This window comes from Rattus norvegicus, chromosome 18, assembly GCF_036323735.1.
Source record: "Rattus norvegicus strain BN/NHsdMcwi chromosome 18, GRCr8, whole genome shotgun sequence".
Taxonomy (NCBI): Eukaryota; Metazoa; Chordata; class Mammalia; order Rodentia; family Muridae; genus Rattus; species Rattus norvegicus.
The window spans coordinates 23,968,371-23,993,287 of record NC_086036.1 but is presented as its reverse complement, the minus strand read 5'-3'; the positions used below and the strand labels follow the sequence as shown (position 1 = coordinate 23,993,287).

The 24,917-nt window shown below is 39.5% G+C and overlaps 2 protein-coding genes across 12 annotated transcripts in view; one reads left to right on the top strand and one right to left on the bottom strand.

Annotated features, from left to right (window-relative positions):
* Positions 1–23,936, bottom strand: part of Iws1 (interacts with SUPT6H, CTD assembly factor 1) — a 42,209-nt gene extending 18,273 nt beyond the window's left edge. For 5 of the 9 annotated variants that reach the window (XR_005496012.2, XR_005496013.2, XM_006254574.5 and 2 more), the window contains exons 1-12: positions 23,241–23,936; positions 21,158–21,273; positions 10,747–11,647; positions 7,889–8,084; positions 7,419–7,476; positions 6,889–6,986; positions 5,440–5,590; positions 4,679–4,761; positions 3,314–3,443; positions 2,350–2,467; positions 1,521–1,632; positions 861–917 (exon numbers count right to left, since the gene is read on the bottom strand). Coding sequence is in view for 7 of the 9 variants with exons in the window: in XM_006254574.5 (XP_006254636.1) it covers positions 861–917; positions 1,521–1,632; positions 2,350–2,467; positions 3,314–3,443; positions 4,679–4,761; positions 5,440–5,590; positions 6,889–6,986; positions 7,419–7,476; positions 7,889–8,084; positions 10,747–11,647; positions 21,158–21,273; positions 23,241–23,274 (2,054 nt within the window). In the remaining 2 variants the exon portion in view is untranslated. The remainder of the gene's footprint in view (positions 1–860; positions 918–1,520; positions 1,633–2,349; positions 2,468–3,313; positions 3,444–4,678; positions 4,762–5,439; positions 5,591–6,888; positions 6,987–7,418; positions 7,477–7,888; positions 8,085–10,746; positions 11,648–21,157; positions 21,274–23,240) is intronic. The other 4 variants (XM_006254573.5, XM_063277254.1, NM_001034918.2 and 1 more) reach the window with 2 other exon arrangements.
* Positions 1–24,917, top strand: part of LOC120098222 (uncharacterized) — a 702,255-nt gene that overhangs the window by 609,677 nt on the left and 67,661 nt on the right. The gene's annotated exons all lie outside the window — the stretch shown is intronic.

The following is a 24,917-nucleotide window of genomic DNA, read 5'->3' as shown; positions in this document are numbered from 1 at the left end:
CACTTCTTTGCCAACTTGGTTAGTTCATTTTTTATTCTAGACTCTAAGCTTTGGATATAAACATCAAGTCTATGGTATTTCTAAGAGTATCTTAGAAACTTATATGGAAGGGCTAGAGAAATAACTTACTAATTTCTTCAAATCTACTTCCTCTTCCTAAGTTTTGGTAGATGGTTATATCACTGTCTCTATATTTTGGTTTGAGTCTTCAATTGTAAGCTAACTTCTCCCTAAATATGTCACCAACTCTAAGCAACTATCTCTACAATGTCTTCTCAGCCTCTGTTACCCCATTACTAACCCCATTTAATTTTAACACTGCCTTCAGCCCACTGCTCTAGTCTGTCCACACAATACTCTCAGAGCAGAATTTCTAAAATATGACAGTTTCACACATAAACTCAAAACCTTCTGCTACATCATAAAAGGAAGCAAAAATTCCACGTTTTGATCTTGGGCTTCTGCTGGTTCACACTGCATCTCTAGGATCTCCCACTGCCATCAGTTCATCACATCTGCCATTTTGAAACCAGGACTGTATATGAACCACACATCTTACTCTACATCCCTCCATGAAACTACTTGATACCTTGGGACAATTTTAAGTTTCTTTTGTATTCTTTAAGCTTTAGACTTAAAAGGATTCTAACACTTACCAATCAACAAATCAACAACAGAATACTTGTTAAATGAACTATTAATTCTTTAGAGAACAAAATACACTGTTTTATAACTATTCAATAAGCATCAAATTGAAAAAATTATCCTTTGGCAATGGGAACAAATAATTTAATATTGTGCTTATAATGAAGTAAAAAACAAAATCTCTATATGCTAGGAAAGATCAAGACAAAACTTACTTTTCCTCTCCTGTTAGTACCTTTTCCAGGTCTCTTCGTGGTGTCTGACCACCAGTGCTGGAAAAAAGCAAACAGTCAGATACCAGAAATCTCGAATTCTTAGAACTAGGGAGAATATATCAAATTATCACATTTATATTATAACCAATACCTTTACAGTGAATCAGAAAAGCAATCAAAAGTATGTGTGTGAGGGTATACTTGTGGCAGTCGGAGGATAACTGGAGTTAGTTTTCCTTACACCTTCACTTGGGTTCTGGGGATCACTCAGTTTGCTAGCCTTGCATAGCAAGTGCCTTTATGCTCTAAACCATCTTGCTGGACTGAGAACTTGTCACTGTTTTAAAGTACTGTTCACTTTAACAGTCATTTGTGCAGGAGGTTTCATTCTGGGTGAGCTACCCAAACTATACTTATGACTGATTACCCTGCCCTCCCAGGATGTATCCAGAATACTGATAAATTCAACCAATAACATTCTTTTCCCCCTAGGCTTTTGGACTTGGAGCTGAGAAGTTGTTTTCTGCGAATGGCTAACACTACAGTCTCTTAACATTCCAGCACTGGGACAGCACACTGCATTCAGCTGTCCCAGAAAGGTCTTCTGTAACTGCCATTAGATTAAACTACACTTGTGCATTCATACCTATTCCCTCATACCTGCTCATTCTTCGTCGCTGTGGCATTTGTTCTAGATCTCTCTGCTCCCTTTCTTCTCTTGTCATTCCTTTATAGTTTGAGGTAAGACCAAATATGGGCCGAGACCACTCATCTGCAAAAAGGAAAAGTAAGTATTTAGTTCACAAACAAGCGTTTTCTCCCAGGCTTTTAAATAACCATACCCTAATACTGGGCAGTATTATAGGCATTTATAGAGTATTTCTTTTTTAAATGTGGAGCATAGGAAAATGAAGACAAACCTAGAGCTCACAATCAGTATGTCCTTCAGTGAGGATCTAGATTTCTCTGTCATAAACAAGGTAACAAAGGAAAAAGTCTTGGAGGATGACAACAGCAACTGTGGCTAACTATCTTGATAGTAGTGCTCTTTACATATCCTCTCATTTAATCTTTATAACAGCCCAAAGAAAACAAAGAATTAATATCTCTTTATTACACAGGTGGAGACCAAGCCTGAAGCTTCGGTTACTAGTTGAAGATTTGCAGGAAGGTGGTAGAGTCAATACTATAAATTAGGCATGGCTAAATCCAGGGCCTGCATTCTACCCACTCTCCATGTTCTTGGTCCAGAGCTAGAATACATGCTTTTAATTGTTGTAGTTAATACTGGAAAACACATTTAAATAATCTTAAAAGCATTTTAAGCATAAGAGAAAAAGAGCTAATACCTGTGTGAAGGCACTAAAATTCTTCTATTCCACTTTATTCAATCATTTTAACAAATACTGGTAAAAATATAGTTCTTATATATGCAGCTCCCTCCCTCCCTCCCTAGACATTAAACAAACTAAAAGCAAACTTCACATACTGATTAGTTTCCCTGCCATGTCCTTGTTGGACCTTGATTCCTTAGGATGTTTATACAGATACATCACTGCTCGGCCAATCCCACTGTGCTTCAGGGTCTCTTGGCTCACACTAGGTAGCTAGGGAACAAAAAAACATACACGCATATTAATTCACTCATAAGCTAGGAGGTATGTTAATCTAGAGATCTTCAAACTCTCCTTCATTCACATTAGAACTAATACAAAATTCTATTTTCAGGATCTACAAAGACATGGACCATCCTCTGTGCCGACATCCAAAGTGGAGATTTTAGTGTTAGTGAAGTAAAACCTGACAATGTGAAGAAATGTAAACTACACACACTTAAGGGGGGCAGCAGTCCAGCCCAGGCTGTAGAAAGCAACAAATTGAAGCCTGAATCTAAGCACAGCACCTGCTAGTCGCATGTCTTTGGATAAGTCATTTAACTTGTCTTAGTCTCCTCATCTATAAACTAGAGGCAGCATGCCTAACTTTACAAGCTTTTTTTGCAAAAGACCAATAAGCTAACACACAAAGCACCTAGCAGTGTTTCACACACAGAGGCTCCTTCCAAGTTTCTTCAGATGTTAAGCAACTTTCCTAGGGTGTCCTAATCATACCAAAGAGAACCCAACTAGAGACCCAATTGAAGTTTATCATCTCTAAATGTAGTACGCTTTCTACTTCAAGTGCCTCTCTACAATATGACCACTTCTGGACTGCTCCTCTAAGAAACCACTGCCTGTACTAAGAACTCTTTTCTTGAAAACTATCATTAATCAAGTTTTACAAGGTTTTGTGATTCTTTTTGTTTTTTAATGCTCATTTTATTAGGTTTCCCAAGCCCCTTTTCTGACATGCTGTAGCAGAACAAAATTTATAAGTAAATGGTACAAAATACAAGTCTTGACTACAGAAACCGCATTTGATACTTAATAAATTACAAATTATCTGTGGCTAACCTCTTGCAGAATCTTTAACAATTCCTCCCGAATCTTCAGTGCAGGCAAACTCCTATCTGGTAGAGGTGAGAGCCACTCTTTAATGGCAGACATCACACCACTGTCAATAAATGTTTCTTTAAGGTCCTGCCTAGAACAGTAATGATAATAACGATGAACACAGTGACCATGCCAAGTCTATCGCCCTGACTTTATTCACATAGTGACATTTCAAACTGCTTCTAAGGAAAGGTTATATATACTTACTGTCTATCCAACCTCTATTCTAGTTTCAAAAACAGTATATAAAAGTTAGTTTCCGGGGGTTGGGGATTTAGCTCAGTGGTAGAGCGCTTGCCTAGCAAGCGCAAAGCCCTGGGTTCGGTCCCCACCTCCGAAAAAAAGAAAAGGAAAAAAAAAAAAGTTAAGTTTCCAGAACTGTACAGACTTGACAAAGGTAACTTGCTAAGATATGCAAGTTTTACAAAACAGATTAATATCAATATTAATGATATAGACAATAAAAAAAAGAGAAGCCCAATTATTACTAAAAAAGAAAAAATAATCTATTAGAATAGTTTTGTAGTAGAGAAAATATCTCAATTAAACACCAATATTTAAATTCTGCTTTATATTGTGGAATAAACTAGAAAATGGAACATATCTATATGAAACCTGCCAGACAGCTTTGCCTGCTGCGGTGGAGAAAGCAGTCCCAGTTGGCTGGCTGGTGTGTACGGCACTTCTCCAACTAACAGAAATAGGTCATCACTGTAGTCAGTTTTACAAAGTTGCTCATGACTCCAGCAAACTAATGAAAGAATCCCCCAGCATGGACTTAGGAAGCGCGAAGGCTGTGATGTACAAGATTAAATGAATCTGCACAGCATGAGCTTTAAGCAGCATCTCCCAAGATTAGCTGTTTCCAACTACCATGGGAATAATAGATGAAAATTTCCAAGGTCTCAATTGTCTATAAAAAATAAAATCAGTAAATTTCTAGGTTTTCTTTAATATTACTAGTTTTCTGTTTGTTGTTTGCAAAATGCATTAAGGTTTAAAAAAAAAAAGTATGAGCCAGGCACAGTGGCAAAGTCTTTATTTCTGGCACTTGGTAGGCAGAGAGGCAAGCAGATCTCTGTGAGTTCAAAGCCAGCCTTTAAGTTACAGGACAGCCAGAGCTACACAGAGAAACCTTGTCTCAAAAAACAAACAACAACAAAAGCACCAAAAAATCTAAGAACAATAACTATGGAAAATGTACTCATCCCTGATTTCTATGGCCCAATAGAAGGACTTAATTATTTAATAGTTCTAGAACGGTATATGGTTTAAATATTATTTTATTAAAAGAAATAACATTTCCAAGAAAACAAAAATACTTACTTTTTAAGGTGCATAACCACAGTAGGCAATAAGGTTAATTTTTTCAGAGCAGGCTTTTTTTGATTATTCAATTGCCTGTCTTCCTATTCAGAAAACAGAAACCCCCCCCACCAAAAAAAAAGGTTTAAAATAAAGTAGCATTAACTCTTAATAGGCAACTATAACCACTATAATTCTGAACTTTAAAACAGAAAGAAACTATGTTCTAAAGAGAAAGGACAAGCTGTCTATACAAAGCCAATTTAGTCAGTCAAACCCATAAAGCTGTTACATTGCTTTTCCACCATCAGAAATGAGAGGCACAATGTCATTTTCACTACGGACAGTTTTCAAGTCTTTGAAGTTTATTGTAGAAACAAAATATAGCTGGGAAATTTTGGTTTCTCTTCAAGAATTATCTTTCAGTGAGGAAGGACAGTGTAACCTACTACTAAAAATATTTATTTGAATAATTCCTACTTTTTTAGACACTTTATATTTGAATAAACATCAACTATGTTTGTGAACCAGATAGCTATGAAAACAAACTTCCCACTCGCTTAAAAACGATTCACGTTTACTTGAGATTTTCCTAGCCATGTGGCTGAATCTTTACAGTTAAGATTATTTATAGCCTTAAAATTTAGCAAGCACACTATTACAGAAAGCAAGGAACCTTTTATGGTAGTCTAAGTTTAAACATTTAAAGAAGAAAAAGATGCTACAGCAGTCTGGGGGAGGGTGCAGGAGGAAGGAAAGGTAACCCAGAAGAGAGATCTCACCTCAGCAGCTTCGTTCATCTTGACAATCATGGCACTCACGACATCATCTGCGTCACTAATAAAAGTGCCCCCATCTCGATTTCGTCTGCGTTTGCCACACATGCTCTTTTTTCGTTGTAACATCATCTCAAAATCTGACAGAAAGTCCATACTAGGCAGCAACACACACACAAAAAAATAAATAAATAAATAAAATAAATAAAAATCAAGCTCTTCACTCACACACCTTCTTTAATCAATTTAAGAACACCGAATTGGCCAGGCAGTGGTGGCACATACCTTTAATCTCAGCACTTGGGAGGAAGGGGTAGGTGGACCTCTATGAATTCGAGGTCAGCCTGGTCTATAGATCAAGTTCCAGGACAGGGCTACACAAAGAAAACCCCACCTCAAAAAACAAAAAGAATACCAAATTGTCTAATCTTGAGTCAGAGAAGTATTACTGTTGTTTTAAGACAGTTTCTTTGTGTAGTTGTGGTTCTCCTAGAGCTCACTACATAGACCAGGTTGGCCTCAACCTCAGAGATGCACCTGCTTCTTCCTGGGATTAAAAGCACGAGTCACTACCACCCAGCTACATATTTTAAAGTTCACATATGCATAACTTCCTGCCACAAGAGGAGGACTTTATGTCAACTCTTATTCTACCCACTGTAAACATTAATCACACCAGGCCTAAGTTTTTCATATGCCACATTCACACCTGTCACCGATTAGCTTGAGAAGGAACCTCTCAAGTCCTCAGTCTAGAGCACAGTCAATTTAGGTGTACTGCCTTTTTAGGAATAGGAAATGTTCAATTATTTGAACGTATTGTCTTATTAACAATGACAGAAAAAACTTAACTGCTGCTTTTAGTACTGAAGAGCTCAGCCAATCACTGCGACTTTACAGCTATCCTCACTCAGACCCAAGAGGGTGCTACCTCACTCTGCCCCTCGTCATGCTAATAAACCCAACACTCTGAAGGCAGCACCCGAACAGTGCTGCTTGACTCTTGCACACCATTAAAGAGGAACTCCACTTGCTAAACTCTTCACAACCGTGGGCAGTGTCCAGTCATGTTCCCACCCCTCATGGCATGTCTTTTTGTGGACACGGTTCGCAACTATCTTAACAAAAGTAAGCAAAGTATGATTAAGTAACATTTTAGTGTGGACTTGAGCTTCCCACCCCTCAACTTCTTTTCATATTAGGTTATTTTTCAGTAGTTTATCTTGTAAAAAATAAATTAGGAGTGTCATATAATGGTATAAATTTAGGACATCTGAGCACAGAGCAAGTAATAGCAAACAATTCACTAATACTATATAGAAGAGGTAAAGGGGAAGAAGAGAAAAGTGAAAGAAAGAAGACAAAGAGACATACTCTTCCAAATCTGGAAACCCAGATGAAAAACAGGAAACCTCAATGGTCTCTCCTTCACTTTTCTCCTAACAAACCACTTACTGCTTTCCTCTCTTTATGTTATCGTCGGAATCAGAATCTTCTGCTTCTTTTAGCTGTGTTTCATTTTTCTCTTCCTCCAAATCTTCTTGGTTAAATCCCTAAAAGCACAGTGAGTTAGCCTATCATAACCATTTTGCAGATTTCCTTTTGCAAACAACTCCCAATATTTCATGCTAAATAATATACTCACAAAACAAAAAATACTGAATAGGTATCAAAAAGGACATAACAAAACCTCCCTCCTTACCCCTTATCTGGGGAATTTTTTTGTTTTTGTTTTTTTTTTGTTTTTTTGTTCCAGAAAAGTCCACACTTGAATGAGCACTTTCATGCTCTAGTGTCCCTTTAGTATATATATGCCAGCATACTATCCACAGCAGGTAGGGCTACTGTACTGCACTTTCCAAATTCTACAACCTAAAATACTTCTATTCTTTGTAAGGCTTTGTACTTTCTCACTGTAAGTATTATAGAACTGCTGCACAGAAACAAAACCATGCGTACTTAGAACAGTCCCATCTTATACTTACTGTAAATTCCTCTTCCTCTTCATCACCAGATTCTCCAAATATATCTGCAATAAGATTTCTAGAAAAGCAAATATAGTAAGATCCATCTGCTTTCTTACATTTGCTTATGTATCATTTTTACAAACAAGGTATGATTTATGGACAGTAAAATGTGCAGACCTAAGCAAATAGTTCAATGGTTGTAGCAAATGTACACTCAGATAACCAGTGCTCTACTCACGAAGCCTATTTCCACAGAGGTTTTCTCACAGCCTTTTCTCATTCGGGCAGTGCTGAACTCAAAGGTGTTTTGGTTTTGTTTCAAATACTCTGACTGAGTCACATCCCCAGCCCTTGACAGCCCTTTTAAATCAACCTTCCACAACCAAAACCCAGAGGTAACATGATTACTGACCCTAGCACCATTTGTTTTACCAGTTCTTAAACTTCATGTAAATGGATTCCTTGAAAACCCCCATGTTCTCACTTACTCTTCTTCATTGCCTGATTCACTATCACTCCCAAACAGATCCTTCTCTTCACTCTTCTTTACAGAAGACTCTTCTTTCCCGACTTCTTCTTCACTATCAGATGCTACCGTCTTCTCTCTTTTGCCTGATTTGTCTGATACAACATCACTATCAGAATCATCAGCATCAGAGATAACTCGACTCTTCTTTGCTGCTGCTGGAAAATACAATCATTCATGGTCAGTTAGAGGCTCCTGATACACAAAAAAAACCTAGAAAAACCTCGGAACACGTAAGAAAATTCAACTGACCATCTCTGGTTTAGCAATCTCTAATTTTTCAAGGAACCATTAAAAAAAAAACTAGTCCCATATTGCAACTTTTTTCTTTTTTATGTAATTTCCCCCCCTACACACTTAAGCGCATTAAAACAAAACAAACAAAACAAAAAACCACTGTATTGAAACTGGTTTTTTGAGACAGGGTTTCTCTAACAGCCTTGGCTATCGTAGAACTTGTTTTGTAGTTCACGCTGGCCTTGAGATCTGTCTGCCTCTGCCTTCTGAGAGCTGGAATTAAAGACGTGCACTACACTGCCCTCCCAACTCGGGACTGAACTTTTTTCGGTTACTCTCCTTTATATAGTCATCCAATTTGTTCATGCAGTTTATTACCATTCTTAGACAATATCTTTCTTTCCCTTAGTTTTGTATTTTTCTGTTTGGCCCCGTGTCTCTGTCTTCCTTGCCCCATTAGTCTGGCTTTACCTTACTGTCTTTAAAAAAAAAAACAATTTTTACATTTAACTAATTTTGTTCTTGAACTCTTTTACTACTTAAGCGATTGTTTTCCTTTTAAATTTTTCTCCTAATGTCCTGCTCTTGTCTTCCCCCCTAAAACATCTTCAGCTGTCATCTATTATGCCTTGCTTCTCTTCTTCTGCCTTCCCCGCCTCCCTTTATCTCTCTGATTATTTCCATCCTTGCCCTAGGTAATTTCTGACTCCCAGCACACTCTACAGTAATGCTGCCATTTCCAGTCCACTGCCTGCCTACTGGTGCACTGGTGCGGTGGCTAATTCTAAGCATCTTTCTAGATCTTGTGTGATGCTGCTGCTCCTACAGCAGTTTGTCTCCTTGTCGCTTACTACATGGGGCCGAGCCTTCAAGAGTAGACTGCTCAGGAAAATGACTCCCATCCCCAGATTAAGAAAAGACATCCAAACCAAGAGGTATAAAAGAACTGAAGCAGCTAAAATGTAGGACAGAAGTTTCAAAACTTTCCTGGCAAAATGAACAATGACCTGAAAGGCTACAGAGCAGATGAATCTGATCCACACCCCAGAGAGCTAGTGAGCAACACACAGGGGAAGGGGCTACACAACAGACGAGAATCCTGAACGGAAAAGTCAGCAACACAGAAGAAACAAACCAGCAAGAAAACTGAGATTTTACGTGAGGAATAAGAGGGGAGGAATTGCTAGAAACAAAACCTCAGTAAATGAAATATGATCTAGAGTTTTTTCTATTAAAAAAAAAATCAAGTTACATAAAAAGGTATTAAGAAGTATTACCTGTGGGGCTGGGGATTTAGCTCAGTGGTAGAGCGCTTACCTAGGAAGCGCAAGGCCCTGGGTTCGGTCCCCAGCTCCGAAAAAAAGAACCAAAAAAAAAAAAAAAAAAAAAAAAAAAAAAGAAGAAGTATTACCTGTGAAGATGGAGTCTGAGGCAGTAAAGACTAACACTCTGTAGAGCTATGGTCTCTAAATAGAACCCTCTAAGCCTTCTCGTATGTGGATCCTCAACAATGTTTTAACATTTAACAAAGAGAAGGACTTCTGAAGCTCAGTTCCTGTCCAAGTGAAATTCAAATTAGCAGTTGCAGAGAATCCCAGCCTACTATAAGTACAGACAGGAATTTTCATGGGAACATATTTCTTTAAAATACTGGCTTTTCTAGGAAAGTAAAATGAAGTCTTTTATACTGGCAATTAAACCATCATTTCAAGCACATAGAAGTTAATAAAGTGAAGTTAGAATAACTCAAAGGAAATTTAGCCAATGCTAGCCAAGGAAAGTGAGTGTTTTCATTATATTTAAGAATATCATGCTAGGTGTGGGGATTTAACTCAGTCATTCAGCACCTGCCTACTACCAAACACTAGGCCCTTGTTTGACCCTTAGCTTCCAAAAAAAATAAATAAATAAAAATAAGGCAATTAGAATATTGTTGGAAATTGTTGGAAAACAATACAGATCTAACATCTAGTATTAACCATAAAGATTCAAAGCCAGTGAAAGTGCTAAGAATAAGTGACTATTGAATGCTCAACCATAAATGAGACATCTATGTCACTCCCTCTAAGTCTCAGGAAATAAATAAAGTAGAAAGAACAGGGAGAGCCTCAGAGTCAGAGGTGTGAGGAGGTGGTGAGGACTGGAAACTTCCAATCATGACATGGCTGTTGCACTCGTGTCACAACAGCTATGGATACCTGCCCAAGACTGGAACCATCAACCTAAGGTCATGTGAAGCCCCATCCTCCCTAACAATTTATACTCAGCTCAGTTCATGGTTGGCAGGGAAAGGAGAAATATTTTCTTCAGTAGTGGACCCACTGGAAAGGTACATGACTTCTATAAGGTAAACCTAAAACTCATTTGGTTACAAAAAAAATCCATAAAAAATGAGAACATATAAGAGTGGGAGTTGGACAAGACAGAATAATGAGATAAGTATGATTACAATATATTATGTACTTATGAGAAAAGGCCATGAAGAAATTAACATTACAATTAATATATGCTAATAAAACATAGCAGAAGAGGACCCGATATTTTAGTTATAACTAGAGACAGTAAGTGACAACAGGATCTTACATGCTTTGTCTTCGTCCTCACTATCAGAAAGCACGGCAGCCTTCCGCTTTGCTACTTTCTCATCCCCCTCCTTTTCTCCGTCGTCATCACTGTCAATCTTTTGCCTCTTGGGTTCTTCCTCCTCGCTGTCAGAGCTGTGGAGTCCTTTTCTGTCTGCATGGCCGTCTGACTCATTCTGCACTTCAGAGTCTTCCCTCTTATTCTCCCCATCACTGTCCTCTGACTCTGGCTTTTCTTTATGTCTGGAGGCATCCTCAGCTTCAGAATCACTAGCAGGTCCTTTCTGAGGGTCCTCACTTTCCGAGTCGCTGACTCGGGGTTTGGGGAGCTCCTCACTTTCCGAGTCACTAGCCTGTGGCCTTGGGGGATCCTCACTTTCTGAATCACTGACTCGGGGTTTGGGGAGCTCCTCACTTTCTGAGTCACTGACCTGGGGCCTTGGAGGATCCTCACTTTCTGAGTCACTGATCCGAGGTTTGGGGAGCTCCTCGCTTTCTGAATCACTGATCCGAGGTTTGGGAGGCTCCTCGCTTTCTGAATCACTGGCCTGTGGCCTTGGGGGATCTTCACTGTCAGACTCGCTGCCCTGAGGCTGCAGAGTGTCCTCGGTTTCAGAGTCACTGGCTGCATGCTTTCTACCCTCTTCCTTTTCAGAGTCACTTGCATGCCCATTAAGAAGCTCTTCCTTTTCAGAGTCACTCCCCTGCTGGTGGACAGCTTCGTTTTCAGAATCACTGGCAGGAGACTCTGCATGTTCCTCGGATTCAGAGTCACTGTCTTTTGGCCTGTGAAGCTCCTCACTTTCAGAGTCACTGGCATGAACATTGGAGGGCTCATCATTCTCAGAGTCTGTTCCATTATGTATCTTGGTCAAGCCATCTTCTCTATCACTAGTTTCATTCTGAAAAAGTTAGAAAAAAATTAGCAATACCAAAAAAGGCAGTGAAACTTTAAGATTTTTCAGCATTTTTTTAAAAACGTAGGAATTTGTGGATACTCAAAGAAGTTTTTAATCCTATACCTATATAGACGTATCACTTTAAATTAAGGCCAGTCTGTGAAATGAACTATCATGGTTTAGCCCCCAAAGAGAAGTATAATCAAGCCTGTATAACATACTCCCAGATGTAGGGGGGTCTCAGTTTTTTCAAATGGAGCCTTAATTCCTTACATAATTCTAGTTACCCAAAGAAATCACTACAGCCAATTCAGAAGTAGGATCTTTATAAGACATTTCTCAAGAAGTCTAGCATAAAACTTGGATAAAAATAGTTTGGATTTGCCCTTAAAAATTTTACTACCACTGTAACAGCACAGCATTTCAAACAAATGATAATTGCTACACATACTCACTGAAATACAACAAATTTAGGAAACTTCAGAAAATCGAAGCTTTTTAAAGATTCCCAAAGGCATTTTTTCTTGAGCACTCAATTTGATTCCCTGTCACTAACACTTATTTAATAAATGCCATGCTCAGAGTTGTGATGTTTGCCAGGTCCTGGCCTTAAGGAAGTATTTGTCTAAAAAAAAGTTAGGGAAACACAAGACAATACATAATTTGATTCACCACATGAAGGTATACAAGATATTTGAAAACGTATGTGTACACACATCTATACGTGTATTTTGTGGGGGCAGGGGTATTTAGATAGGATTTCTCTGTGTAGTCCTAGTTATCCTGGAACTCCCTCTGTAGACCAGGCGCGCCTTAAACAGAGAGCTCTGTCTGTCTCTGCCTCCTGAGTGCTGGGATCTAAGGTGTATGCTACACAAACACCTGACTCCTATCAGTTTTACTTCTTAGACTTCTTCTCTCTTCTCCCCTCTCCCCTCTCTTCTCCTTCTCCTTCTTTTTAATATTGGAAACTGAACTGAGGACTTCACACATACTAAGTAAGCTCTACCACTCAGCTTTACCTTTTGGGAGGTGTTTCAAGACAGGGTTTCTGTATGTAGCCCAGGTTGTTTGGAACTCACTGTGCAGACCAGGCTGGCCTCCATCTCAGAGATAACTCCTGCCTTTCTGGTTCTCAAGTGCTGGGATTAAAGGTACGCACCACCACCTGTCCTATCTTTTTTTTTTTTTTTGGTTCTTTTTTTTCGGAGCTGGGGACCGAACCCAGGGCCTTGCGCTTCCTAGGCACGGGCTGGAGAGATGGCTCAGAGGTTAAGAGCATTGACTGCTCTTCTAGAGGTCCTGAGTTCAATTCCCAGCAACCACATGGTGGCTCACAACCATTTGTAATGGGATCCGATGCCCTCTTCTGGTGTGTCTGAAGACAGCTACAGTGTACTCATATACATAAAATAAATAAATAAATCTTTAAAAAAAATAAAATAAATATCCAGACACTCATCCATGATAGGCATGAAGGGAAGAAACAGAGCAATCACTTCAGTCAAGAAAGAGCTAGTTCCGAGCATGTAGGCACACATCTTTACTCTCAGAACCTCAGGGAAACAGGGGTTGGGGATTTAGCTCAGTGGTAGAGCGCTTGCCTAGCAAGCGCAAGGCCCTGGGTTCGGTCCCCAGCTCCAGAAAAAAAAAAAAAAAAAAAAAAAAAAAGAACCTGGGAAACAGAGCAGTCAGATCTCTGGGAGTACAAGGCTAGCCTGGTCTAAATAGTGGAGTCCCAGGACAACCAGAGCTACATAGTGAGACCCTGTCCCAAAACAAACAAAAACCAAAAAGAAAAAAGAGGAAGAACTAGTCAATAGACTTAAACAGGAGGCAGACATTGCAGGATTTGAGAAGACTATATTAGAAACAGAACTACATAGCTACAAGGTTTAAAAGTTATCAAAATAAAACTTTTTAGCAATCAAACTGAAATTTTAAAAAAAATCACACGTGAGTATAAAAAAACATTACAAATTGACACAAAATTTCTTTTTAAAAAAAAGTGTTTTTATTCAAACAGGGTCTCAAGTATCTCAGATTGGCCTCAGGCTTCCTACACAGCAGGGGCTAGATAACTTTGAACTTCTGGTTCTTCCTGCTTCTTCTTCCTGAGAGCTGGGATTATAGGCATGTACAACTATATCTAGCTTATATGGTACGAGGTATTGTACTCAGGGTCTTATAATGGTCCAAGCAAGCACTCTTATCTACTGAGCTACATCCCTAGCCCAAATGTCATCTTAAGGCAAAAAATTCTCATTTAGAATAGTCAGAAAAAAAAACTGAGCACTTTGAGGGTCTATGTCCCAAGCTTCCTTTGTAATAATTCATAGCGCAGTAATAAGTATTGGTTATATATCAAAATGATCTTGTTCATTTCAGCATTCAAATAGCACTCATGCTCTTACAGGCTAGGTCCATAGCATGTAACAGAAATAACTGACCTTTTGGTTGTACACCTTAGCCTTTAACTGCTGAGCTGTCTCCTAGCCTCAACTGACATTCTTAAAGTGAAAACAAACTGCTGTAAAGCAATGATTTGTAATATGAGGGGAGAAGAGGGGAAAGAAGGGGAGCGTCTTTATGAAAAATCATAAGATAGCACAAAGCTACCAACCCAATGTAAGCTCCCAGAGGATTGCAATGCCTTAAAACTTCATTTATTTTTTTTTTAATTTTTGAAGGTTTACTTATTTTATTTATATAAGTACACTGTAGCTTTTTTCAGACACGCCAGAAGAGGGGATCGGATCCCATTACAGATAGCTGTGAGCCACCATGTGGTTTCTGGGAAATGAACTCAGGACCTCTGGAAGAGCAGTCGTGCTCTTAACTGCTAAGCCATCTCTCCAGCCCAAAAACTTCATTTTTTATCATACAAACAAACAAAAAAAACAAAGCTACATTTAGAATATCCCCCATCTGTCGAAAGATACCTTACAATGTCAATCTATAAAAGCAACACTGATGACTTGAAAACTGTTTCTACCCAAATCTGCAGGTTTGATGATTAAGACAGCCCCACCTGCCTCCCCTAACTCACACTTCCATCCTGACACAGAGCTCTTCATGTCACAGCTGCCTCCATGCCCTTCAAACATACTGTGCCCTTTATTTTTTATCACTATCTCCTTTTCATAAAACTCAGCAGTCATAAAGCTTAGCAAAAATGCTCCTCACATGAAGCCTTCCTTTTCCATCTTCCATTCTAGAAAGAATACATTTTGTGCAATGTAATGTGAAAGTTAAGAACGGAGACTTGAGCCACAGTCCAGCCTGGGATCAAAACCACAGCCCTACCACTTTATCCTGTGACCTAGGGAAATTCACTTAATGCCTCGAAGCCTCTTTCTCCACTATGTAATAATCAGAGATAATAATTATACTTTTTTCTTCCTTCCTTCCGTCTGCCCATCCAACCATTCATTTGTTTTTCCAGACAGGGTTTCTTTCTGTGTAGCTCTGGCTGCCCTGAAACTCACTGTGTAGACCAGGCTGGCCTCAAACTCACAAAGATCCACCTGCTTCTGCCTCCCAAGAGCTGGGATTAAAGCCTGGATAGTAATTATACTTTAAAGAGTTGCTCTAAACATTAAATGCATGAAAAGCTGCTAATAACAAAACCTTACTAATTATGATTAGTAATCATAAACTCTTTCAAGACACAGCACAAACATATCCTATGACAGCAGCAAGTCAGTACTCTTTAATATCCCCACAGCTCCTTCTATTTCTTCCTCATCAAAAATGAGACTCTATCATCTCCATCATACACCTTAAGATCAGAGAACTTTTTCCAATTAAAAAAATATTTGTATGTACTTTATATGCATGATTGTTTTGCCTGCAGAGAAAATTTTATGTATGTGTGTATGTAAGTGTACTGCATGTGTGCCTGGTGCCTGCAGAGCTAGAAGGCATCAGACCTCCTGAACTTGGAGTTACAGGTGGTTGTGAGCCATCGTATAAGTCCTAGGAATTGAACCTGTGTCCTCTCGAAGAGCAACAAGTGCTCTAAATCACTGAGCCATCTCTCTAGCCACTTATTTTTTTTTACATCATGAGACAGTACTTATATAAATTTCCACACAAAGGGGGTCAGAAAGAGGACTCTGGATAACAGCTCTTACTTATTGCTCTTCCAAAGGACTTGCGTTCAGTTCCCAGGACCCACAAGGTGGTTCATAACTAACTCCAATTTGAGGATATCTGATGCTTTCTTCTGGTTTCATAAAAGCTGAACACAGCTTGATCCACAGAACAAGTTCCAGGCTAGCCATATTTTGAGACTTTTGTTTTTGAGATTTTGTTACATTTCATTTCCCAAGAGTAACAGGCAGACATGATGTGATATTTCATAACTTTCTCTCTGCACAGTAGTAACTCTAGTCTCTATTCTGGGCAGGGTTTCCTCTTACTAGATATCAGAAAAACATTACAACTAGGTCTATAAGAAGCGAGAGTTAACAAACAGCAGTAACTAATGGTCCTCCTTCACCCTCCAGAATGGGCAAAGAATCTCCAGATTCCTCTCAAACAGGCAAAAACTAAATCTTAGGGTGGGCAAGGGAACTGAGGCTATCTTCACAGAAACTTGTAGCCACTCCATTCTGTGGTCAGACCAATGTGGTCACCACTAAGTAGATCCCATTGACTGGTTGATTCCTGCTGCTTCTAACATGCACTCAACTCTCAAACGCAAAAGGAAAGGAAAGGTTTTGGGTCTGACATTGAACAAGGAGGCACATGAACATTAATGACACTAAACACTTTATTTTCTGTCAAATGTTTGCAGAAACCAGTTTTAATTTGGAAAGGTCCTGGCAGCCAGAAGAAAAATAAAAATAAGTCAAACAAGGACTTCTAGAAGGTACCAAACTTTGTTGACCTCCTCTCCAGTGAAAGCAGTATGAAATCAAATTTAAGGTCCCTGGAAAAGGTCTCCAGGGAAGAGAAAATGGAAAACTTCTAAATTCAGCAAGAGGCAGAGTCTGTAATATCTGAACCAAGATTACTTCCTTCCAGTATCACAGATTATGATTCTAAGGTAGAGATCCTATTCTAGACCATCCAACCATAAACCCAGGCCCTATTACCCAGATCCCCTGAGACAGTTTTCTTTTTGCAGGAAGCAAGGTGCCCTGCCTTAACATGACCAGTATGGATTAAATCCTGGGTGAATGCATTCCAGACTAGGCATGGCATCTCCTGTGCCATTCCTTAATCAAAGGCTGTATGCTGGACACTGTCGCTCTTCCCCCAGCGTGTTAAGAATATGGTAATGGGATGCTACTTCATTCCTACTCTAGCTGAGAGCTCAGCTTCTGAAGCACTGGAAAAAAACAGGCTTAAGCTAAATCATTCTTGATCACTCCCCCCAAAAATGGACTTCATATATAACCAGATTTAAGGAAATTGTGGCAGAAAGCACTTGGGAAGAGATTCTAAACACAGGCTACACTATAGACTTTGCTGGACAGCACCAGGGACTAAGACAAATAGGAAGAGGGGCCAGACTTTACTGAAGGACCAGGGTTTGCTTCCCAGCATATACACAGTAGTTTACAACAGTTTCTAACTCCAGTTCCAAGAGATCTGATGCATTCTTCTGGCTCTGCAGACACCAGGAATGAACCTGGTGCCCCGGCATACATACAGGGAAGCACAAATAATGAAAATAGCTAGGAGAAGTCATTCTAAGCTTGGCTTAGAATAGTTAACTCTATTCTTAGAAACTTCTCATTCCAAGGAGCCAGGATTTGATGGGATTATTTTATAAAGCAGCATAAGTCTCAATGCATTATTCAAAACAAGTACAGTCAAGGGGCAGCAAGGAAGTTCGATATCCTAGTGTAGTAAAGGAAAAAGGGAACCCTGACAGTCTACAAACCAATAATAATAGGGGACCACCAAATAGGCACTTAACAAACCAGAGTACAGACTGAAAACTAGCAGTATCTTATGGATGTGTATACTATGTAGCTAGGCCCAGAACTTTATTTGTCATTATCCCCTGATATTAACATTCTAAGTATACTAGTCATGGTAAGCAATCTAGCAATGACTGAAAATATAGAGAACAATGTGTCTTATTACACAAGAACTATACGTTTAAAAAATTTTTTTAGATAGGGAACTCACTTAGCCTAGGCTAGTCTTCAAACTCGCAGTAGTCCTATTTCCAGAGTGCTAGATTTCAGGCCTGAGACACTTTGCCCAGTTTACCATTTTAAATGTAGGAACCACCCAAAGCTTTGTACCTGCCAAGAGCACACTCTATCACTAGCCATACCCTTCATCTCGTGTCATTTGTAATAAGCAAAGTGAGTGAGCATCCTTGATTTGGGTTTCAGATGGCAGGGATGAGGCAGAGTCCTGAAATACATTTTCATGGACACAGGGGTAACTGTACTGTTATATTTATATTATGAAATCATGAAATTACACTTAGTGAGATTCTTAATGACATGGAGAATTATTTAATATGTTATTTTAAGCAAAGAGATAAAAATAATATACAAACACAAAATATACATAACGTCTTAAGTAACTTAAAAGACATATACAGCTTACGTGCAGGAGGGAGGACAATGTGTAGGAGAAATAATCTCTACAGGTCATTTCTGAGACAACACGTCAATCTTAATTTCCTTCTTTAAAATGACTTCATTTCCAAGTTTTTCCCATGAACATTCACTTATCAGGGCATCTATTAGTTACAGACAATCAATTGTCAATGTTCACCACTAAGTATGAGGCTATGAGATGGCCACCTTTACAGATTCCAAGCTGACACAGGTACTGGTTGTTCTTTCAGAGGACCTGGGTTCAATTCCCAGCACCCACATGGTGGGTCACATGTGTCTGAAACTCCATTCCCAGGACATCTGACATCCTCTTTCAGGGTCTGCAGGTACCAAGCACACACTCAGTACACAGACATACATGAAGGCAAAACACTCAACACACACACAAGAAAAAAGATGAAAAAACCTTTACACTATTAATAATTCTGTTTTAGGGAACAAAGATGGTTCAGAGGTTAAGAGCACCAGCTGCTCTTCCAAGAGGATTAGGTTCAATCCCTAGCACCCACTTGGGCACTCAGAACTGTCTATAACTCCACTTCTAGGGAACCTGATAATCCTTTCTGGCCTCTAAAGGTACCAGTCATACACATGTACATATGGACATACATACATGGAGGCAAAACATTCATATAAAATAAAATATAAAGAAATCTTACCTTTATTATTTTTATTTATGGGCATACGTGCATGCCTAAATAGGTCAGAAAGGAGTGCTAGACTGCTTGAAGCTAGAGATACTCCTGACATGAGTACTGTACACTGAACTTGGGTCCTTTGGAAGAGCAGTAGGTACCTTTACCCACTGAGTCATCATCTCAGTCCCGACGCTATTAATAATTCTTACCTGTCATTAATTAAGAATAGAATTTAACTTATTTAAGAGACTCTAACACTGACTGACATCAAAATACCTAAACAACAAGCCATTCTAGACCTGCAATTTGCTGACCTCCCATGCCCCTCCACACTTGTTCCTTGGTGTCCCTTGAGGACTTCAAACACACCACCACTTGAGGTCACTGGCAGGAATGTTCTTCCCCTACAGACACATGCCTAAATGGCTATTTGGCATCGTTCCCCAACCATCCCCTTTAAATGTCCCCTTTGCAATAAGGCCTACATGGACCTACTCAACATGGAAGACTAGCTTCCATCTTTGTACCCGACACTGCGCTATTTCTGTAATAGACCACACAATTTAAAATATATTACATATCATATATAAATGCATTATACATTTATATGTATTTTAAACACACTAAATATATTATATATTTATACATAGAACATAAAATATAAATATATATTTATAATATATATTTTAAATATGCTCTTATGTATAATATAAACATGATTATAATATATAGCAATATTAAATAATATATTATTGGATTAAGTATATTAAATATAATATATATTTTAAAAATTATATGTAGTATAATGCCTTTCTCCTTCTACTGGAAAATAAACCCAACAATGGAATTTTGATTCTTAGTTACAGTATGTCCAAAGCACTTTAAAAAAAGCATTACACACAGCAAGTGATCAGTAAATAAGTTCAATGTATATACGAAAGATGTGAATGTAAAGACTAAAAAAATAATGACTGTAAAAACAGAGTCTTTTCTTTTTTTAAAGATTTATTTATTTACTTTGTGTATGAGTGCTCTATCTGCATGTACACCTGCACGCCAGAAGAGGGCATCAGATCTCACTGTAGATGGTTATGCCTCACCATGTGGTTGCTGGGAATTGAACTCAGGACCTCTGGAAGAGCAGCAAGTGCTCTTAACCATTGAGCCACCTCTCCAGCCCAATATAACTTCTAAGACGTATCTACTACTTAAAATTGGACAATCTTCTATGCTTAGATAATAAAAATGTCAGTCATAAAATTCTTAGAAAAATCCATTCACCTTTATCATCCTATTTGTTTCAGTGTTTATCTATCAAAGACATATGCTGATTTCCTGGAAAATTACAGTTTTATCAAAACTGAAAGGTTATATGACTAGGAAGGTATATTAAGTAGCTTCAAAAATATTTAGGACAAATGTTAAACATTAGAATATATACACATTTTACCATTTGGTCATTAAACTAAAGCAGCTTTAGAGCTACATTTGCCACAGGATGGTTATGCATGCCTATAATGTCAGCTACATAGGAGTCTGCTAGAGCAGAACGGTGAAAAGTTCAAGATGAGCTTGGGTTACATAGGGTTCAAGGCTCTAGTCTGGGCAATCTTTCAAGACTCTGCCTTAAAGATAAAAATAAGGGAAGATGGCTCCATTGGTAAAGGCATTTGCCACTAAAGCTGATAACCTAAATCTGATCCTCAGACCCACTTGGTGGAAGGAGAACTAATTTCTCCAAGTTCTCCTTTGACCTCCACACTGTGGCATGCTCAGTCCTGACCTTCGAATAAATCTAATAAGAAATAAAAGGTAGCTCAGTGGTAGAGTGTCTACTTTCCTAGTAGATACAAAGCCTTGGGTTTAATCCCAAGCCACACAATAAGAAACCAAAACAAACACAGCAAAGCAGTATATGAGAGTTATAAACCTAGACCTTGCTACACATCAAAACCAATCTAATTCCTGACATAAACCTTAATAAATGACACCCCCTGGACTATTTCAAGCGGTATTTCTTTCTGACCGCTTACTGTTCTTGCCAAATATTATTCAGGGATGGTGGAGCCTGCCAATACATCATACACTGAATAAACAGGCATAGCTGAAACTGCCTAGTATTTGAAATTTAACCCAAGAGAACTTTTTTCTCTGTTAGCATCAGCTGACCAGACTATCCCTATGCTTTTTTTTTTTTTTTTTTTTTTTTTTTTAAATCTACTACTCTTTACCCTTTCAGGGCATTAGAAGTATATGGAAAAGCCTCCCCGAAGACACTGTACCTCTGAATGGCGGTCTACACTTCCAGTGTCGGATCCGGAGTGCTGCTCGTTTACATCATCCTCACCATCTGACCCTGAATCCCGCTCGTCCTGTACTGGGGTTGCACCACCATCATCTGCTTAAAAACAAAACAAAACCCCTCTTAGGTATAAGGTGGATGACGTCTGCAATAATGTTTATGATTACAGTTAAAATGAACATCTACAGCCAAGACGGGCAAAAGTTCTAGACAATAAGATACCTGTCTAAATACTAACAACTACTACCATGTGATGTGGGAAGCCCAGAACAAACTAACTAGATGCCAAGTTAGAAATTATCTAAATTATACTTTCTATTGTGTTATTATCTATCTTTCTAAGGTATTTACCATCTTCTAATGCACTATGTAACTTGTTATTTTGTTTACTCTGGAGTTTTCGATTCATAACTGAATCTTTGGAGCCCAAAGATTCAGTTGCCTGTTACATGGTATACAGGAAGTGCTTGTTTATGAATGAAGAGCACAGGAACTTCAGTCCAGAAATAGTGAGAATTGATTGATGTATATAAACTATAATCTGATAGGATGAATAGTATTGTCAGCTAACCTTATCCAATGCCTTAAAAATACCCAATAAAATTATCCCTAAGAGGTACTTAGGGATATTAGAAGGCGTAAGACTTGATTAGTAGTTTAAGAAGCAAAAGTTAAATGAAACAGTAAAGTACAAGAAAGCCAAAAAAGTAATATAAAAATGGAATTACTTTTATACTAATGAGATCTTCAACTCACTTCAAGAGAAAAGTTTATACCTGGGCATGGTGGGGCATGTCTTTAATCCCAGCACTAAGGAAGAGGCAGGAGGATCTCTGTGAGTTTGAGGCCGGCCTGGACTACAGAGTGAATTCCATGACAGCCAGGGCTGTTACACAGAGAAAACCTGTCTCAAAACAAAAACAAAGTAAAGTTTATAAAGTAACAAAAAAAATAGTTTTGGAAAGTCTTAACAATTGTATTCAAACCGTTGAATGACTGGAGAGATGAGGGCAGCTGTGTTAAATTCTGGAGTAATAGGAAAACACTGAATGGAAAAAAATTTTTAAAAATGCATAACCAGAGAGCCTAAGTTAAGAATACAGACACGCACACAAAAAAATTAAAATCAGAAAAGCAGCCTAAACATGCACCTTTAATCCTAGCAATGAGGTGGAGGCAGGTTGATGAATGAATGATCTGTGGATGCCAGGCCAATCTGGTCTACAAAGTGAGGTTGAGGCCAGCCAGTGCTACAGCAAATCAAACCAACCAACAACAACCCAAACAGCTAAAAGAAGCACACACGTGTGTGTGTGTGTGTGTGTGTGTGTGTGTGTGTGTGTGTGTTAGGGAACTGCTATCTTTTTGCTACCTCGTTATTTTTCTTGTAACATAGCCTATAGACCATTCACACAGAATTAATTTTAAAATGCCAATGAGCTGAAAAATATTTTGGTATTTAGGCAAAACAGCAAACAGCTTAATGCTAAACTATCTAGTTCAGTACTTTTGATAAAGTCCAAAAGAAATCGGCACACAGCTCTTTTTACCCAGCAGGCCCTTGCCTTGTTCATCTCTTCGTCTAGTGTGCCGATTTAGTACAGAAGACACGAAAGTCACTCCAAGTACCAGGGACTCATTCCTTGCTTTAAAAATGCGTGTGTAAACTTAAAAGACCCCGCCCTTTCTTCCCGGGAAGCCAGGCTTACAGATTAAACTAGCCCTAACTGGTAAATAAGAGTCTAGAGATTCCTGTCCCCCATGGAACTAGAAAACCTCAACTCCTGACAATTCCCTTTAAAAGACGTATCTCTTCCCCGGCAGACTGAAGAGACAACTTGAGCAAAAAAACCCTTCTTGGACCGGAAGAGATTCCCTTAAGAGTTCCCTCCCCAGGCTCCAGTCCCGCCCCTCCTCGCCGGTACACCTGAGGAGGCAGGAGGGGACTTCCCAACAGGGCATGGATACTGACAGCGGGCTTTCCGGTGCTGGGCCCTGGCAAAGACCTCTCCTGCTGAAGCGCGAGGCCGAGCCGCAGCGCGGTCCTCCCCGTCCCGACCCACCTGACTGGTCACCGCTGTAGTACTCCGAGTCCATGGCAGGCGGGCTCTCGGCGGGGAGTGTCCGCGCCACGCGCCGCCCCCGTCACGTCCTTCCTGGCGGAGTGACCTCTCTCGACAGCAGCGCGCTTCTGCCTCCCCCGAGACTCTGGAGAAGTCGGCAGCGGCGGGCGCCGACGCTTCGACCGGGAAACCCCAGTTACTAAACAGGGCCGTACCTCACCGACCGGCAAAGTGAAGAACCGCGCTCAACTTCCCAGAAGCACCTCTGGGGCCAAAATGGCGCCTGCCCACCGCCCTCAGAGAAATGCAGTGCGCAGGCGCCGTTACCCTTCTGTCGGCCAATCAGAATATGCTATGGTAATATGACGCCATGGCAGCGTCGGGAAGAGACTGCCGGGAGAGTTGACTGGACGCGGGAAGTTGGACTTTAGTTAAATACCGATCTCGGTTGGATTTGGTCTGTCTCCAGAAGGAGTAATGTTACTCACTTGGCCCTCAGTTCGGGCTTGTTTTGAGAAACATTTTAGTTCTTGTGAAAAATGAAAACCCGCTAAAATTATATTTTAACATTCGGTCAAATAACTAATTCTAATTCCCGCCCACAGTTTAGAAAGTAGCGCGTTGTTCTCTGGGACTTTTAGTTCGAAGGTCGGATTCCCTTCGCCAAGAAAGTTAAAAACAAGATGACTGGTTATAAAACATACCATGATCTTTCTTTCTTTACAAAATAAGTAAGTTGTAACGGAAAAGCCATGTGGTCAACAAGTACAGATCTTTGTTTTAAGAGCATCTGATAGCCAGGTGGTGGTGGATTAGGCCCTTAATCCCAACACTCAGGAAACAGAGGTAGGGCATCTCTGATCTCTGAGGCCAGCCTGGTCTACAAAGTAAATTCTATGACAGCCAGGGCTACACAGAGAAATTTGGTTTGGCAAAACAAATTTTAAAAAAAAATGATACTTATTAAGTTGAAAGCTTAGTTCCCATTCAAGAAGGCTGGCACTGGTGGCAATGCAGAGGCAGGTGGATGACATCCTGGTCCACAAAGAGCGTTTCAGGACATTCAGAGCTACACAGAGAAACCCTGTCTTAAAAAAAAAAAACAATCCCTGATAAAACCTTGATGAAGGAGTAAGAAACTACATACTCTGAGTAACCGGTTTCTAGTCCTCAGTCAGAAGAGTTGAGTGATAGTTTGAGGCAGTAATGGCTTTATACTCTTTGTTGCAACAGATTAGAGGGGAATTTCAAAATACCAGGATTGAAGATTAGAGCTATCATGATAAGGGCTCAATAACAAGGGTTATTCATGTTCCCCAAGAGCTCCAGAAGCCTGTCCTGTCTGATGGGGAGTATCTGGCCCGTGATTCTGTTCTATTTTTTCCTAAGCTGTCTGCTGTTCTTAGACACCTGATAAATTCATATAGAAACAACATTCCTCCCCCAACACAGCCCAGATTCCTCCCTTCTCTGCCACAATGAGATTTAATCCCCATCTATTTTGTAATAATATCATGGCTGCCAGGGAGTTCACCTGAGTCTGGAGTTTTTCAATGCTATCCTGTACCAGTGTCAGCTCAACCTTGATCTGTTGGCTATGTTGTACTTGATGGAGTCCAATGCCCTTCCGAATGGCCCCACTATTCCCAACAGGACTGGTATTAATATATCATCCCT